Source organism: Lynx rufus, unplaced genomic scaffold, assembly GCF_022079265.1.
Source record: "Lynx rufus isolate CCGP_SWC_20201006 ecotype Redwood Valley unplaced genomic scaffold, mLynRuf1.p SCAF_4, whole genome shotgun sequence".
NCBI lineage: Eukaryota > Metazoa > Chordata > Mammalia > Carnivora > Felidae > Lynx > Lynx rufus.
This window is the reverse complement of record NW_025814856.1, coordinates 86,657,780-86,676,904: the sequence shown is the minus strand read 5'-3', so window position 1 is coordinate 86,676,904 and position 19,125 is coordinate 86,657,780. Positions and strand designations below refer to the sequence as shown.

Here is a 19,125-nt window from a genome sequence, read left to right as displayed (position 1 = left end):
TTATGCAATGTGTCTACCTACTCTATTTTTAAGGCTCTTGACATGCACCACTAGGTAAAAGACGATACAAACTGAGAGGTTCGGTTAATATTCAATTTATGAAAATCTTTTTAGAACTGCTTGTTTTTGATTTTCACATATGTCTTGGGCTGAAGGAAGATACTCAAGTATTTTGATTTAAGAGACTACCTGCTCTGTCTCAGCCTGAGGAAGCAAATGGAAATTTTAGACCATGCACAGGAATAGAAAGGATAAGGCAAGGAATCCGGAGAAGGGTCAGGAAAAAGTTGACGCCAAAGAATTCTGCATCATGTCATTTGGGTTTAATGATTTGGACATAATAATTTTGTCATCTGGATACGATTTCAATAAATGCAATGCTGGTAACATGTTTCAAAAGGCTCTACATTCTTATCATAAAAAAGAAGTAATAAAAAACAAATATAGTTTTTTTTTCATTGAGGCTATTGATTTCCATTGATATTCAGAAATGGCTACTATAAAGAACATTCTTCCATTTTGTATAGAGGTTTGTGAAGGAAATAACAATTAGTGTTAGATATGAAGAGCCTATATTTAGTGCTTGGTGGGCAAAGCCACTCTCACTATGGCAATGCTGTCTACCTTGAGTTAATTCATTTTTTTATGTTACTTGTCTACTTAGATGAACATAGCAAACATTTTAGGCCTGTTTTGACACTATAGTCATAATACTTACCTTCTTTCCTCCAAATGTTCTTCTGACAAACTTACAGTAGTTACATTTGTTTAAGTACCATGCTTTTAAGCAAACTGAGAGGCACTGATTATTGCAAGATGTTTTGTCAAAATGTTGTCTTTGGTCCTCTTTTTAGATCCTGTAATATCTTGTGCCAAAACAAAACAACTGCGAGTTGTAAATGGAATCCCAACGCGGACAAATGTAGGATGGATGGTTAGTTTGAAATACAGGTAATTATTAATAGACACAAATCACATGTGTTTGAATTATTTGCAAAGTCATATTCCCAACAGGATGGTTGTACCATCCATATAGGCACCCATATGAGGGGAGCACAAGAGGAGACTGACCAGATTCTGCTTGCCAAATAGCTCCGGATTTTACAATTTGTGCCTTCAGAGACAGTGCCTTTTTAAATGTTCATGGAGGTTCCCTATGTGTTGACATTGTCTCTGATGACAAGTGACACTTCATTAATTTTTAAGAAAACACAACTACACAGAGAACCTACTTATACCTTGATATCACTGAAGCAGTTATAAAACACATGCAATTAATTCCCTAATCTAGGATATTATGACTTTATTTTCTTTTTTTTTAATTTTTTTTAATGTTTATTTATTTTTGAGACAGAGAGAGACAGAGCATGAACGGGGGAGGATCAGAGAGGGAGACACAATCTGAAACAGGCTCCAGGCTCTGAGCTGTCAGCACAGAGCCCGACGCGGGGCTCAAACTCACGGACCGTGAGATCATGACCTGAGCCGAAGTCGGCCGCTTAACCGACTGAGCCACCCAGGCACCCCATGACTTTATTTTCTAACATGCTTATATGTAATCATATCAGAAACTTTATATTTGTTTTTAATTTCTAAATTTTTTCATTTGCATTCTAATGAAAATAATAATTTTAAGTTATAGAATAGTCTATCATTGAGAAAAAGATTAACCAACTATATTGATGTTGGATAGCCTAGCTATTATACTATTCAGCATGGATGAAAAATTCTTGACATGTCTATTTCTCATATTTCATGATATGTTTTCAGTAAAATCATTTTGGACAATATACTCCTATAAAAATTAAAATCACTAGTTATGTTGGAAGAATTAAATATTGAAAATAGAAGTTAGTTGAAATCTGATCTTACAACTTCCTATACATTACATATATTACACCATATGGTAATCTGAATGTTAAAGTACCTTTGTTTTTATCTCTCTTGGAGCCTCATTATATAGTCTATCCCAAAATACACTCATTTTAGCCCCATTTCCCCTTGTTTTCAAGATATTCCATGTTTCTCCCTCCAAGCCTTTAGGTTGTTGTTCTCACTACATGTTGTATCTTTCTTCCTCTATTTTATGTCTGGAAAATACTTCTCATTCTTCAAATACCAACTCAAATATCTCCTCTTTTTGAAGACCCTCTATGTTCCTTTACCTCTAACTTTCTAGTAGAGGTAGAAAGTACATCTTTTGCTACAATTAAATCAGGGATATTGAAGTAGAATAAAGACAACTTGAAACTGAAGTTCTTTTATGAATAAACTAATTCTTAGCAAGCATGGCATTCATAAATTTGATATAAATATAAATCAGACTCTAGATACTGGGTAGAAGATGGCCTAAAGTTTTCTTTTAATATGCCCTTTTGCAGAGAGTAAGCCACCAAATTTGACAAATATTTATGTCAATAATTGTGGTGTTGCTGTCCTAGGCGTGTAGTACTGAAACAGAATTGTGAAACTCACCAGAATATTAGAGCTGACTATGAAATATAAAGATTTAATGAAGACTGTCAATTTTGGGGAGAGAGTGTTTCATTTTCTTTATGATAAATTTGTTCTAATATTCCACATATATGAATTAATTACTGATTCTTTGCAAATCTCATAACTCGAGAAAAAAAAGAGGCATATACTTCTAAATTTATTACTGACCATGGGAGGATGTATAAGAATAGTCCTTTGGAAGTCTCCCACCTTAGAGGAGCAGGTGAAACTCTTTTCCATCAGATCAGAGTATTATAAACTTTTAGAAAAAAAATATTTTTTTTCTTTTAAATCCAAGTCCTCAGTAAAAACAGCTGTTTAGTTATTCTTCCAAAACACATACTGAGAGGAACAGAAATTAAAACTCGATATACACTCTTAGCCTCCTCTGTGGTACTGGCCATAAATAATTGTGGTCTTAGTCTGGGAACCTTCTTCTATTACCCTCTGAAGCATTGAACATCTGTACTCTTTGGAAATGTAAATTGGGAAAAGTTGTGTTTTTTTCCATTTCTCTGCCAAAAAATAATGCATTTACAGATTTAGGATATCATCAAGTAAATGTGCTAGTATTTTTTATTCCCTACAAATATTTAATAATTTCTTAGATGATTTGTCTTATAAAATTGTTTTAATTTTATAAGTGAAATTTATACTGCTTGCTTTAAGCTCAGCAAATTTACTCAAACTCCACTATATTCAAAGTTAACATTTCAAAAATAAATAATGGTAATGAAAGAAGGGAAATAATGTCCAAATATATATTGCCGCCATCAGATAGTTTTTAGGGTTTAAGTAAAAACTCAGGGTTGCATTTTTATAATCAGACATTGAATTTAAATAGGTCTACATTGTTTTTGTTGTTCTTTTGTGATTTTTGTTCATGCTAAATATTCTATATTTGTAGTACATACTTGCTCTCACAAGGATAGATACACACACATGTGAATATGTGTGGTGGGAATGGATCTCAGTGTGTAATGATAGGGCTCATTACTCAAAAATAAAAATGATTTCGTATTTGTTATCACATGAGGAAAAAAATGCTAATGCTTCAATCATCAAATATCATCCTTCCAGTAAAAGAGTTATTCATTTTATTCTCGCTGAGCTAATTTCTATATTTTCCTCTCAAATGCATTTATTTTTAACAATGGAGCCATAGGTTTTGCATTAATTGGCAGGCACCCTTTCTGCACAGATGTTACTTGTTTCTCTTTCCTCTTTCATAGAAATAAACATATCTGTGGAGGATCATTGATAAAGGAAAGTTGGATTCTTACCGCAAGACAATGTTTCCCTTCTCGGTAAAGTGTTTCTGAAACCAATATTTGTTTTGAGCCTTCAAAAATATGTAGGGTTTCCATTTAGCTTTTAGGCTTAAAATGTGTATTCATTTAACAGATTCACCAACAAGTGTTGAACAAATTATGTACTTTCTGTTTTTAGATTTAGCTTGCAAAACTTACTTTGACTTAATTGATATTTATGTACTGGGTACTACTTCTGTTCACTTCTTTCTACAATTGGCATGACTCTCATTTGGGAGAGAATTTTGCTAGAATTATGTAAATAATCTTTCCCCCCACCTCCTACTTGCACTCTATATTTCCAGATAGAAATCCTTTTCTTAGTTACCAGCAAATTTCTCTCAATTCTCACTTCTCCTTTCTTATGTAGATCCAGGCTCAGAAGCATCCTGGGATTAATTTTTAATGATAATTAGCCTAAGGAAAAGTTAAGGAGGTAGCATTTGTAAACTTACTTCCTGATTCTCATCAAAGTCACTTTGATTTTGTTGGTATAAATTCTCAATCCCCATTAATAAACCAAACATATACAAAGCTAAGAAGGAAAATCTGCAGAAAATTATACTTCATGTGATGTGCTTCACCTGAGAATTTTTCACGTGTGGCTAAAAGAGTTTTTTTCTTAAATAGCCATTTAGAATTTGAGCAGTTTGAAGGCTCTTTCTCCTTATGTGTGCTTGCAACACTCAGAATCTCTCATAACGAATGTGTTGCTCTTTATTATACTTTGATTCAAATTTTAAATTTAGGTTATGTATCTGCCCTATTTATAAGCTAAAATGATCATATGTCTGAATAATACTACCCAATTTAAAATTGTATTTTACATTTTAATTTTTTTACTTAGAAACAAAGACTTGAAAGATTACGAAGCTTGGCTTGGGATTCATGATGTCCACGGAAGAGGAGATGAGAAACGCAAACAGGTTCTAAATGTGTCCCAGCTGGTATATGGGCCTGAAGGGTCAGATCTGGTATTACTGAAGCTTGCTAGGTTAGTTGCTTGAGAAAGTTTTGTATTTTTAACCCACACTGGAATTATTGAAGCTTTTTCTTTAGCCATGTGGCTATTCTCTCTCTTTCACGTAAATTTACTATAAAAGCATATGTCACATGTCATATGTGTTTGTGTGTGTGTGTGTGTGTGTGTGTGTGTGTGTACAAAGAGACAAAGACATCTTAAAAATTCTCAAAATTAATAAATGAAGTTTGACCAAGTCTGAATAACCTGCTCTAAAACCAAAGCTTAGGGAGTAATCATTTGGTAACTTTAATAGGTAAAATAATGTTTAAAAAATACAGCGACCACTTAGCAAGTAAATGACTCATTTCTCTGCTACCTACCCCCACCTCTACTACCTACATTGGATTAGACATTCCCTTTTTCTTTTTTAAGAAACAAGACTGTTTATTTTCTCTTAATCTCATATTAAAAATTAACACCAAATTTCAATGTGTTAGTTTTGTGTTGATTCAATCAAGGGTATTTATCATTATATTTTCCATTTTCAGGCCTGCTGTCCTGGATGATTTTGTTAGTACAATTGATTTACCTAATTATGGATGCACCATTCCTGAAAAAACCACTTGCAGTGTTTATGGCTGGGGTTATACTGGATGTAAGCTATTTTTAAAAGATAAGGCAATATCATATGTTTTTATGTAAAACAATTCTATTTGTTTCCTTTTTCTCACCTTACCTTGTGCTCATTAACTGTGCATTTTTTACACCATTCTAGCAATCAACTCTGATGGTCTATTACGAGTAGCACATCTCTATATTATGGGGAATGAGAAATGCAGCCAATACCATCAAGGGAAGGTGACTCTGAATGAGTCTGAAATATGTGCAGGTGCCGAAAATATTGTGTCAGGACCATGTGAGGTAAAAGGTTTTGTTTTTGTTTTTGTTTTTGTTTTTTTAAGTGAACAGTATGTAATAAATGTCATAGTTTCTCATGTTTGTTTTTTGTTTCTTTTTTGTCTCTTTGGTATCGTGGTCCATTTTTCTCAAATAAAAACCCCTGTATACCAGTTTGTTCTAAGAGGCAGAAATTGGGAAAAATAACCTTTCATTATTCTTCTACACTTACTTTAAACAGTAAGAAAATCCATGTTTCATTATCAGCAAGCTATGATGACATTTGTCTCTCAAAACAAAAAACAAATACAATAAAATAATGCAGCCAGAACTCTAATGGACAGCTGTTCAAATTAAAAGTATTCAATACACAGTTTGATACAATAGTTTGCATTTTTCTAATGTTTTTCTAAAGTTATCTGATCTTCCCAAATTCTCCCTAAATGAACCCCATTAGTAATTTTGTTAGCAGATACAGGCCTGGTTTTAAATTTTTAAATGTGTTTTTGGTTAAGCCAGTGTGCGCGCATGCGTGTGCATGCGTGTGTGTGTGTGTGTGTGTGTGTGTGTGTGTGTGTAAACAAATTCTATTTTAAAAAAACAAAAGGTCAAAGTTTGTGGTTTCAAGAGCTTGGACATTTTCATTTGTTAGGCAACTGTTGTTTCAACTTGGCAGTTTTCCTATCCCTATTTTACATAGACAAGCTGTTAAACCATTATTTTACATGTATTTTTTTTACATTTTGTTTTTAATTTATTTTTATGCAAATTTTGTACTTTTAAAATTATTTCTGAAACTGAGAATATTTTTTTATATTTTTATTAAAAAATTTAATTCCAGGGTGGTTAACATGCAGTGTTCATTAGTTTTGGGTGTACAATATAGTGATTCAACAATTCTATACGTTACTCAGTGCTCATCATTATAAGGGTATTTAATTCTTTACACCAATTCCACCCACTCCCCCACCCACCTCCCCTCTGATAACCACAGTGTGTTCTCTGTAGTTAACGTTCTGTTTTTGGTTTGCCTGTTTTTCTTTGTTTTGTTTCTTAAATTCCACACATGAGTGAAATCACATGGTATTTATCTTTCTCTTACTAACTTATTTCACTTAGCATTATACTGTCTAGATTAATCCATGTTGCTGCAAATGGCAATATTTCATTCTTTTTTTATGACTGAGTAATATTCCTGTGTGTATGCACGTGTGTATATATGTATATGTGTATATATATGTAGATATACATATATATGTATATGTGTGTATATATGTATATATGTATATGTATATATATAGATATATATATCACATCTTTATCCATTCATCTGTTTATGGGCCCTTAATACTGCTTCCATAATTCAGCTTTTGTAAATAATGATGCAATAAATGTAGGGCTGCACATACCTTTTTTAGTTAGTGTTTCAATATTTCTTGGGTAAATATCCAGTAGAATTACTGGATCATACAGTAGTGCTATTTTTAATTTCTTGAGGAACCTCCATACTGTCTTCCACTGTGGCTGCACTGGTTTGCTTTCACCACCAACAGTGCTAGAGGGTTCCTTGTTTTTCCACATCCTGGCCAACACTTGTTATTTCTATTGTTTTTGATTTTAGCCATTCTGGCAGGTGATGTCTCATTATGGTTTTGATTTGCATTTCATTTCCCTATTGATGAGTGAAGTTAAGCATCTTTTCATGTATCTGTTGGCCATCTGTATATTCTGGAGAAATGTCTGTTCCCATCTTCTGCCCATTTTTCAATTGGATTACTCGGTTTTGGGGTGTTGATTTTGTATAAATTCTTTCTATATTTTGGATACTAACTTCATCAGATAAGTCATTTGCAAATATCTTCTCCCATTCATTAGGTAGCCTGTTAGTTTTGTTGACTGTTTCCTTGGATGTGCAGAAGCTTTTTATTTTGATGATTGATATAGTCCTGGTAATTTATTTTTGCTTTTATTTCCCTTGCCACAGGATGCACATATCTAGAAAAATGTTGCTATGGATGATTTTAGAGAAATTACTTCTTGTGCTCTCTTCTAGGATTTTTGTGGTTTCAGGTCTCACATTTATTTCTTAATCCATTTTGGATTTATTTTTGTGTATGGTTAAAGAAAGTGTTCCAGTTTTATTCTTTTGCATGTAGCTGTCCAGTTCTCCCAACCCATCTGTTGAAGAGATTGTCTTTTTCCTATTGCACATTCTTTCTTCCTCTGCTGCAGATTAATTGACCATATAATGTTGGGTTTATTTCTGGGATCTCTGTTCTGTTACATTGATCTATGAGTCTATCTTTTGTCAGTACCATACTAATTTGATTACAACAGCTTTGTAGTATATCTTGAAATCTAGGATTGTGATACCTCCAGTTTTGTTCTTCTATTTCAAGATTACATTGGTTATTCATGCTCTTTTCTAGATTGTTTTTTCTGCTTCTGTGAAAAATGCTGTTGGTGTATTGATAGGGATTGCATTAAATCTGTAGATTTCTCTGTATAGTATGGACATTTTAACAATATTTGCTCTCCCAGTCTATAAACATGAAATATCCTTCCATTTCTTTGTGTCATTGATAATTTCTTTCATCAGTGCTATAGTTTTCAAAGAAAAGGCCTTTCACCACCTTTGTTAAGTTTATACTTAACAAAGTATACTTTATTTCATTACTTTTTGTGCAATTGTAAATGGGATTGTTTTCTCAATTTCTTTTTTCCTGCTACTTCATTATTAGTGTATGGAAATGCAAAAGATTTCTATACATTGATTTTGTATTCTGTGGCCTTACTGAATTTATTTATCAATTCTGGTAGGTTTTTGGTGGAGTCTTTAGGGTTTTCTATATAGCGTATCATGTCATCTGCAAATAGTGAAAGTTTGACTTCTTCCTTGACAATTTGGATGCCTTTTATTTCTTTTTGTTGTCTGATTTCTGTGACTAGGATTTCCAACAGTATGTTAAATAACAGTGGTGAAAGTGGACATCCCTGTCTTCCTGATAATAGAGGAAAATCTCTCAATTTTTCCATATTGGTGATGAAATTAGCTGTGGGTTTTTCATAGATGGCCTTTATTATGTTGAGGTATGTTCCCTCTAAACTTACTTTGCTGAGGGTTTTTATCATGAATGGATGTTGTACTTTGTCAAATGCTTTTTCTGCATCTATTGAAATGATCTTATGGTTTTTATCCTTTCTCCTGCTCATGTCATGCATTACATTGTTTGATTTGCAAATATTGAACCACCTTGTATCCCAGGAATGAATCTCACTTGGTCATGGTGAATGGTTTTTTAAATCATTAATTGTTGTATTTGGTTTGCTAATATTTTGTTGAGGACTTCTGCATCTATGTTCATCAGAGATATCGGCCTGTAGTTCTCTTTTATGCAGTGCCTTCATCTGCTTTTGCTATCAGGGTAATGCTATCTTTGTAGAATGAATTTGGAAGCTTCCCTTCCTCTTCTATCTTTTTGGAATGATTTGAGAATAGGTATTAACTCTTCTTTAAATGTTTATGTAGAATTCACCTGTGAAGATGTCTGGTCCTGGACTTTTGTTTGTTGGGAGTGTTTTTTTTTTAATTACTGATTTAATTTCACTGCTTGTAGTTATTATGTTCAAATTTTCTATTTCTTCCTGATTCAGTTTTGGGAGGTTATACATTACTAGGAATTTATTCTAGGTTGTCCAATTTGTTGGCATGTAATTTTTCATAACATTCTCTTATAATCCTTTGTGTTTCTGTAGTATCTGTTTCTATTTCTCCTCTTTCATTTCTGATTTTATTTAAGCTCTTTCTCTGCGATGAGTCTAAAGGTTTATTAATTTTGTTGATCTTTTAAAAAAAAACAGATCCTAGTTTCATTGATCTGTTCTTTTTTTTTTTTTAGTTTCTATTTTGTTTATTTCTGCTCTAATCTTTAATATTTCCTTCCTTTTGCTGGGTTTGGGTTTTGTTTGTTTTTCTTTTTCTAGCTCTCTTTTTAGGTTTATGGGTAGGTTGCTTATTTGAGATTTTTCTTTTTTCTTGAGGTAGGCTTGTATTGTGATAAATTTCCCTTCTAGAACAGTTTTTGCTGCCTTCCAAAGACTTTGGATTGTTGTGTTTTCATTTTTATTTGTCTACATGTATTTTTTTATTTACTTTCTGATTTCTTAGTTGATACATTCATTGTTTTAGTAGCACGTTATTTAACCTACATGTATTTGTGATCTTTTCAGATTTTTTCTTGTGGTTGATTTTTAGTTTTATAACATTGTGGTTGGAAAGATGCATGATACAACTTCAATCTCTTTGAATTTGTTGATACTTATTGCCTTATATGTGATCTATTTTGGACAATATGCAGTGCAAGTGAAAAGAATGTGTATTCTGCTGTTTTAGGATGGAATGTTCTGAATGTATCTGTTAAGTCCTTCTGGCCAATGTGTCATACAAAGCCACTCTTTCATTGTTGATTTTCTGTTTGGATGATCTACCCATTGATGTAAGTGGGGTCTTAAAGTTCCCTACTATCATTGTATTACTATCAATTATTCCCTTCCTGTTTGTTATTAGTTGCTTTATGCATTAGGGGGCCTCCATGTTGGGTGCATACATATTTACAATTGTATATCTTCTTGTTGAATTGTTCCCTTTATGATTATATAGTGTCCTTCTTTGTCTCTTGTTACAGTCTTTGTTTCAAAGTCTATTTTGTCTGATATAAGTATTGCTAACCCAGCTTTTTTTTTTACTTCTATTTGCATGATAAATGCTTTTCTATCCCTACACTTCCAATCTACATAGGTCTTTAGGTCTGAATGAGTCTCTTGTAGGCAGCATATACATGGATCTTGCTTTTTTATCCATTATGTCTTGTTTTTTTAATATTTTTAAATTTTATTTATGTATTTTGAGAGATATCAAGACAGTGCAAATTGGGAAGGGGCATAGAGAGAGGGAGAGAGAGAATCCCAGGAATACGCCACACAGCAGTGTACATAGCACAGATCATGAACACAGATATCACAAAACTGTGATGTCATGACCGGAGCCAAAACCAAGAGTCAGAAGCTTAACCCCCTAAGCCACCCAGGTGCCCCACCACCCTGTGTCCTTTGACTGGCATGTTTATGTATTTTGAATACAAGAGACATACTCTCCAAGCCTAGGAGCTATGGAGTTGTGGAATACTATATGCGGTAAGGCATGGGATAAGTTCAATCAATAATGAAGTATCTTTTGACATGTAGGAAAATACTCTAAATATGGAGCATAAATATGTATTGACATACATGTGTTATATATATTGCTTTAATATTATGTTCCTGAAAAGAAAATATTTACTAAGTTGAAGAGTTTTAAAAACTGGTTTAAAATGATATTGTCAGAAATAGATTATGTGTTTATAACCACTTTCAAATTTGGTGTTTTTCCAGTAAATCAGTATTACTGTGTCCATTATTATAATAGAAATCCTACTAGGAGAAAGATTTATTTATTTATTTATTTATTTATTTATTTATTTATTTACACTAAGTAAAAACAAAGTTTTGAGCTCAGTCCAATCTTCACGACCATTTAAGAAGCTATGCACTTCTCCCGCCCTACTGCCATTACTCAAAATGTTTTGCAACTGCTTATCAGGAACAGCCTGTAATCTGATTTATCATCTATATATTCTAAGATTCCTAACTTTATCACTGAATTGAATTATTCATTACACTATCATATATGTATTTTATCCATATTTTAAACAATTTTTTAAATGTTTATTTATTTTTGGTAGACAGAGAGAGAGAGTGTAAGCAGGGGAGGGGCAGAGAGAGAGGGAGACACAGAATCTGAAGCAGGCTCCAGGTTCCAAGCTGTCAGCACAGAGCTCGATGCAGGGCTCGAATCTACAAAGCACAGTATCATGACCTGGGCCAAAGTCGGACACTTAATCAACTGAGCCAACCAGGTGCCCCTATTTTTTATCCATACTGACAAGAAATTTTAAATTGATTCTGCCATGTCTCAAAAATATATTTATCCTCTAGAATGTTTTTTTTAATATGACTTATATTTAAAACAAGGTAATATAATCCCTGAAGCCACTGAAATCTAAACAGTTGAAGAAAATCTCCCAAATGTTTGTATAATAGCAATGGAATCACATTTAGTGGAAGTCTTCCAAAGTGAATTGCTTTGAAGAGTTTGTATCAGTAATCAATGGTAAAACTTCAGATTTATTAAGTCATGTGGCATAGCTTATATGAAATCTCTTAGACTAACATATTTCCCTTGCTGTTTTATCACCAGCTTCACCCCTACCTTGATTTCCCCCATCATATAATGCTGATAGCTCTCTTTCTTACACCTGTATTTTCAAAACTAAATTTGCAGTAGTCTAGTTTTATCTCAGCACATCACTGTTATGGGAAATTTTAGATAGTCCTAAACACTCTTCTTCACACAAGAGGTGCCAAAAGCCAGTCACTGCAGTCTTAGGAGGCTACATGGTACATGTAAATGATGCAGCACATTTGTAATGATTATACATAATAACAAGCATAAATATATACATTTTTATAAAAACATAACACAAAAATCAATCTATCAATCTATTCATCTTTCTTCGATCATCTGATGATAAAACAGGGTAAGCACCTATGCTTTAATATAATAGGCATTTGCACAAAAAGATGAAAAGAAAGAGAGAAAGGTCATGAAATCACAGGCTACCTTCCACGAAGGGGAGTATGAAATATAAAAAAATATATATAAATTTAATTACCAACACCAACAGGAAATACAGGAGTATTCTTTCTTTATGCCAAGAAAAGTAATTTCTGAACAATAAATAAAATTATTTTATCAATTACAATTTATATTTAACTTGTTAAAATAATTCTGGGGACAAGACAGAAGGAAGAAAAACAAAAAGCTTTAGAAATAAAAGAAGATTTAATGCAGTTTAATCATATGCATTAATCATAACCTGTATGATTACAGATGTGGTACAAAAGTACTTGTATTTTTCTAAATTTTCTAAATTTTCTATGTTAAACATATTCTGAACATCAGAAGAAAAGAAAAGTAAATATAAAGTCTACCTTCTAAGTAGCTATCAGTGGCTTTGTGTTAACTAGTCCGCATTCAACAAAGACAAAACCCACTTTAGAAGATGAGTGAAGGGGCACCTTAGGGGCTCAGTCGGTTTGCATCCAACCCTTGGTTTTGGCCTCTCTGTGCTGTCAGCACGGAGCAAGCTTGGGATTCTCCCTCTCTCACCCTCTCTCTCTCTGCCCCTCCCCTGCTTGCTCTCTCTCTTAAAATAAATAAACATAAAGAAAGATGAGTGAATATTTTGTATAAGACAAGTCATTCTTAAATGGATACTACACACAATAGAACACGATAGAGAAGTTTTGTACTTCTCTCAGTTTTACGTGACTAATTCTGTAGAAATACAACCAAAGGTCTAGAACATCTATTTCTGTCTTCATAGCTTCAGTTATTCTTTTTGTGTAGATGTGTATATTTGAGATATCAATCTATATAGAAATTATTAATGAATTACTAATTTTTGTTTGTAAAATAATACTTTTTTGTTGTTATTGTTGCACGTCTTCTTCCTAGGGAGATTATGGTGGCCCACTTGTTTGTGAACAACATAAAATGAGAATGGTCCTTGGTGTCATTGTTCCTGGTCGTGGATGTGCCATTCCAAATCGTCCTGGCATTTTTGTCCGAGTAGCATATTATGCAAAATGGATACACAAAATTATATTAACATATAAGATACCACAGTCATAGCTGATGTAACTGTGTTTGAGGCTTGCATCAGTACAATTCCCTTTTACATGAAGATTTCGGAGAACATGGAATTAAAATGTCACTGAAAACAATCCTGAGACAACTACTTGAGTGTCATGTTTGTTAAGATACTCATTAATATTTATGGGTGTTTTCTGTCGTTTCGTTTGTCAGTGTTATTTTGTAAATGTTGAAGTGAATTAAGGTACATGCAAGTGTAGTAACATATCTCCTGAAGATACTTGAATGGATTAAAAACTGCAAAGGTATAATTGCTGGATGATAAAAGATTTAATGGAAAAGTTCAATTACTCTCTCTACGCTGCTTTCCAAGATTAATTTCTTAATAATGAATAAGCCATGAGTTAAACATTATTTTAACCTCACAAAGACAATTTATACCTGTGCCCTTAAACTGTAGCTCTATATTAAATTATATTACCTTTCATACGCAATACACTATATTTCATTCATTCCTCCTCACTGTGTATCTTGTAATACTGGTACACATACTTTTTATGAAATCATGTACCCATATAATCCTACCTGGGTGCACATGTGCATGCACTAGAGTTCAAATCGTGGTATATCTAATGTAGCCTCTAAATATTTTGAGTGCTTACCTATATAGTTTGTCCTTAAGAGGAAACCATAAATGTCTAAAGACCAGTAGAAAATTTAAGGAAAGGTGCAAGACAGAAGTGACCAGCTCATTCTCTAGAAATAATCTGCAGATGATTTCTACTGGTTGGCATTTAAGGTGTGGTCATGACCCACAAAGTTAAGTAATGCCTAATCTAGGTGTTTAAACATATTTATCATCCTAGTCATTGTGTAGTTTCTAATTCTTAAAAGGAAGAGGGTAATATGTGTATTAGTATTATTTCTTTCCTTCAAATTTAGGGACATTTATTTATGAAAGATATTTTTAGATCTACTTTCCTAAAATACTTTTTACTAGTCTTAGATAATTGTGTAATTGAAGCTTAAAAATGTTTCGGTCTTTAAAATGTATTTAAGTAGGTTAATTATAAGACTTGCTGGGTGATTGGCTTGTAGTTCGCCTTCTTTGAATTTTTAAAGATTATTTCAGAGGAAAATTTCCATGTATCCCCAAAGATTTGTAAAGAGACTTCCATCAAACTATGCATTACAGTACATATTGAAGAAAAAAATCAGAATACATTTCTTAACCTGGAACTCTTTTAGCCTAATAAAACTTTATTTAAGTAAAGGGGAAAAAATGTAATAGGAAAGGAAATAAACTAGCTTGTCTAAACTCTGAATTCAGTTATATTTTTAAAGGAGAGTTACATCTGCTGAATGAAAGATTTTTATCAAGGTATCTAAATTTTGTCTTATTTCATTTTACAACTTTGGCATCTTTCTAATGCCATGGGGAATATTCATTTGAATTTTGTATTCTGTCTAATAATACCAAATTATCATGTTTATTATTGTATTTGACATGATTAGCTAAAAAAATCATGTATTTGTCAAGAAATGAGATCACAAGGACTAATAGGATAGGCTGTGAATTTTCACAAAACCATCCCGTACAAATTTTAAAATGATTATTTGAATGCTCCCAATCCGGTATCACCATTATCTCTCATGTGTTTTTCTTGAATAATGTCAATTAAGGCCAGAGATCCTAATCATGCTCTAAAAGTTTCATAGGACACTGTTTAATCTTGAGTAAAATGCTCTTAAATTTACTTGAAAACTTGGTCCACAGAGTGTAGGACAGCAAGTCGAGAAATGCCTATCCAAATTGTGCAATGGACACATATATACATATGTGTGTATGTGTCCATTGCACAATTTGGATAGGCATTTCTCGACTTGCTGTATATGTACATATGGTCAGATATGTGCTGGTATCAAGAAACAGGGAAAGCAAAGAGACTTCCAAAAGCTGTCAGTCCACACCATCTTATTTGATTGTATTTTCTTTCCTTATATGATATATCATTCTAATCCAAACACTAGGAATTTCAAAGGTATATTGTCCAAAAATTATTTTTCAGTTTTTTCTTGCTGAACTGGCAAATTTTATTCAGTCATATATTAGCGATATTTGTAAAACATTTATGAAATTCTAATACTTTTAAAAACTCATATTTTAAAATATTTCTTATACGACTTTTCTTCCAAATTTCCATGGAACGAGAGATAGGGATTCCCTAGATACAAGATGAAGCTAACTTTGTAGATATTTTGAATTCACTGTTTTCCATTTTCTTAAAGGGTGTAAACATACCACCCATGAAACATCAGACATGGTACACAAAGCAGTTACAGCTTTGGGAAGTTCCCTTTGTAACAGAGGGAGGTCAGCAGAACTGACAATAAAAGCAAGATGAACAAGATCCATGTTATTTTAGGTGGTAGGACAATGGATAATAATAATGTCATTTTTCTCTGGTGAAAGATACTATTTCCTGGGCATTCTTTTCTTAATAAATGATAAAAAATGAAAAATCCAAGTTATCCAAAATCCATTGTATTTTGAGTAATGGACAAAGGGAGCTTTTAAATTAGAAGTTTTTAATGCTATTTTTGTTTGGGTTGTTTGAATAATGGTTATGTGCAGTTGTCACTGTGGACATTTTCTTATGTCTTCCAGGAATAGTAATGTAAAATTAAAATATTTGTCATAATGCCTCTGCCGTGCAGAAGGGGTGATAATCCTTTTGTATACTTCCTTAATTTTATTGTAAAATATGTAATAAGTTTTACCTATTTGCTGTGGGCAGGTCCCCAGTAAAATGGTTTATATTGAATCAATTTCTAGTATTAACAGGCTCTTGCTTGCTATCTGAGTGTTTCAAACTGTGGGAAATTTGAGACACTGGAAGGCAAGAAAAATAACAGTAATGGCATGTGATAGCAAAATTGTATTTCACTTATTCCTGTGAATATTTCTTGTTGGTACCAATGGTACTATACAAAGTGAATGTTATAGCCGCAACATTCTCTTGGGGGGTAAAAAAAAAGCACTGTCAAGAAATTGTTGTCAGACATTTTGTTGTTGTTGTTGTTGTTTCTAAATATCTTCATTTCATTTTTTTTAAGAAATAAATACTGGTATTGCAATATAGAAATCATGAGGTAAGGAATTTTAATAAACTCTCTTGCTAAAAACTTTAAATTGATTAACTAAGGTTCCAAATATAACTACTTTCAATTATATTACATATTGATAGACAAACTCATTTGGAGAAAAGTCAACTTGAATAAAAAGACATAGTTGTGTGTCAATACCTCTCATAATAAAGTATCTTTTAATGTTCAACTGAGTTTTGTAGTAAGAATTTACTAATACAAGAAAAATGTTAACATTTTCTGGTCCCTATAAATCTTGACAGTGTAATTTTAAGTAGGTTCATTTCCATTTGCACAGAAAGTTTCTATCTTTAGGAAACTGAAAAGGGAATACTGTGGATGTTATAACTGTTTGTCTTGGTGTAAATAGGAAATTGATAAGCTGCCTATTGAGTGGTATGGCTGGATGCTTACCCAAAAGGGGACACTGTGGTTATGACTTGTATATAAAGTTCCTGTAGTTAATAAAGTTGCTATTTTTATAACCATGATTATATTATTATTCTTAATAATAATAAAATATTTTATCAAAATGCTTCCTTTCTCTTATTATAATTATATACATGGGCATGTTTGAATCTGTTCTAGAGCTTAGTGCAGAAAACAATGATCTCATTGACAGAAATTACATATACTTTGTTGTAAGAAATCCCAAAACTAAGACAAATAGGCATTAGTTTATTCCAAACTTGTATCCGTGGCATTATCAGTGGTTGTCAGTAAACCATTCATCTCTATGTATGTTGATTTCCTCCACTGTAACATGTAATTATTTAGTCATTTTCATATTTGCTAGAATGGTGCTATGATATAACTTGCTAATATAAGAAAAATGTTGTCATGAATGAGTACCTAAATTCCTTTATCATATCATTATATATTACAGAAGTAATTGCAAATGATTCAAATAATCAATTTGTACTCTACCTTTAAAATAAGCATTAAATTCACAATAAATGTGAATCCAATGGATGCGCCTAATTCAAACTGAAAGCAAGTTTGGAAGAACAAATTACCAATTCATCTAACCAAAAGAGCTCTGTAACACTATTGATTTTTCAACTTATATTGCCTCTTTCCCAAAAAAGTTGCTCTATTAATTTTCTGGCATAGATACCTGTCTCAAGTGATGATTACTGTATCTAATTCTCTAGAATTGTAGTATTATAATTATTAACCATAATTGTATCTGGTCTTCTTAACGATTATTAGCTAAGTAGAATATATGCATTTATTTATTTCTGGTAGCAGTATTTCTGGTAGCAGTATCAATTAATATTTCAAATACATATATATATTCAAATATGTATTTGAATTCTAAATGTGTACTCCATTCTAAATGTGTACTCTGCTTTTTTAAGTAGAATAGTCCAGGAAAGCTTCTTTAAGAGATGGTATTTGAACAGGGTCCTCAATGAAGTGAAAGAGCAAGCTGGGTAAATATCTAGAGTCTAATAAATAAAACTTGAACGATATTTTTGTTAGTTTCTTAATATAGTGTATTAATTTACTCTTATAAACTGTAATGCTTTAATTAGTCCCACTTGCCAATATCCTGAAGAGAATCACCTTGGTTTGCATTTCCTCAACGTTTTAGTCCAGGAGTTTCATTGCTGTTATATTTCATTATTTTCTACACAGGCACCATCCTTAATTTACACAACCCTAAAAGTGCTTTCTATGTCGTTTTACCAAATTACAACCCTTTCATGTAAAATTCAGCTTAAAAGTCTTATTCTACACAGTCTATCTATCTAGTTGCTTTTATTTACAAATGTCTCAGTTGTGTGTGTTGTTTAGGAGAAGGGAAATTTAAAATAACTTCAAGATAAAAAGAATATTTATAGTAATTTGGCCAAAGTTTACTGTCCTATGAAGAATATATTATTGCCTAAAGCACATCTAAGCAAGACGGCAAATCCTGGGCAAAGGAAATAATTCAGAGAAGTGTGAGATTATAGATTATATGTATTATTTTATGCTTTAAAAAGGTAAAGAATAACAAAAAAAATTGCTATCAATCTGACATATTATCTAATTCCAAACTGATTCCTGAACACCCATCACTTTATTTTCATTGTTATATTTCACACCCTAAAAGTCTTCCCTTTTTTAATTTAATTAATTTATTCTTTTTAATGTTTATTTTTGAGACAGAGACAGAGCATGAGCAGGGGAGGGTCAGAGAGAGAGAGGGAGACACAGAATCCAAAGCAGGCTCCAGGCTCTGAGCTGTCAGCACAGAGCCCAATGTGGGGCTTAACCCACGAACTGTGAGACCATGACCTGAGCCAAAGTCAGGCACTTAACCAACTGAGCCAGGTGCCCCTAAATGTCTTCCCTTTTAAACTTCATGTTTGTATTCAAACCGTCCCTGCAAGCACCAAGCTTCTCTGTGACACCCCAAACCTTCAAATGTCATGGAATTTCCCTTGGGAATCCATCTTTAACATCTTTTGTTGTTGTTGTTGTTAAAAATGTTTTTATTTATTTTTGAGACAGATAGAGACAGAGCATGAGCAGGGGAGGGGCAGAGAGAGAGGGAGACACAGAATCTG

General features: G+C 32.7%; 1 protein-coding gene across 5 annotated transcripts in view; it reads left to right on the top strand.

Annotated features, from left to right (window-relative positions):
* Window positions 1-19,125, top strand: part of HGF (hepatocyte growth factor) — an 85,173-nt gene that overhangs the window by 63,184 nt on the left and 2,864 nt on the right. For 3 of the 5 annotated variants that reach the window (XM_047094838.1, XM_047094837.1, XM_047094841.1), the window contains 6 exons: window positions 855-951; window positions 3,729-3,803; window positions 4,654-4,800; window positions 5,319-5,425; window positions 5,546-5,691; window positions 13,283-17,100. In XM_047094838.1, the coding sequence (XP_046950794.1) occupies window positions 855-951; window positions 3,729-3,803; window positions 4,654-4,800; window positions 5,319-5,425; window positions 5,546-5,691; window positions 13,283-13,459 (749 nt within the window). In that variant the 3' untranslated portion in view covers window positions 13,460-17,100. Of the gene's footprint in view, window positions 1-854; window positions 952-3,728; window positions 3,804-4,653; window positions 4,801-5,318; window positions 5,426-5,545; window positions 5,692-13,282; window positions 17,101-19,125 lie in introns of those variants that run through there. The other 2 variants (XM_047094840.1, XM_047094839.1) reach the window with 2 other exon arrangements.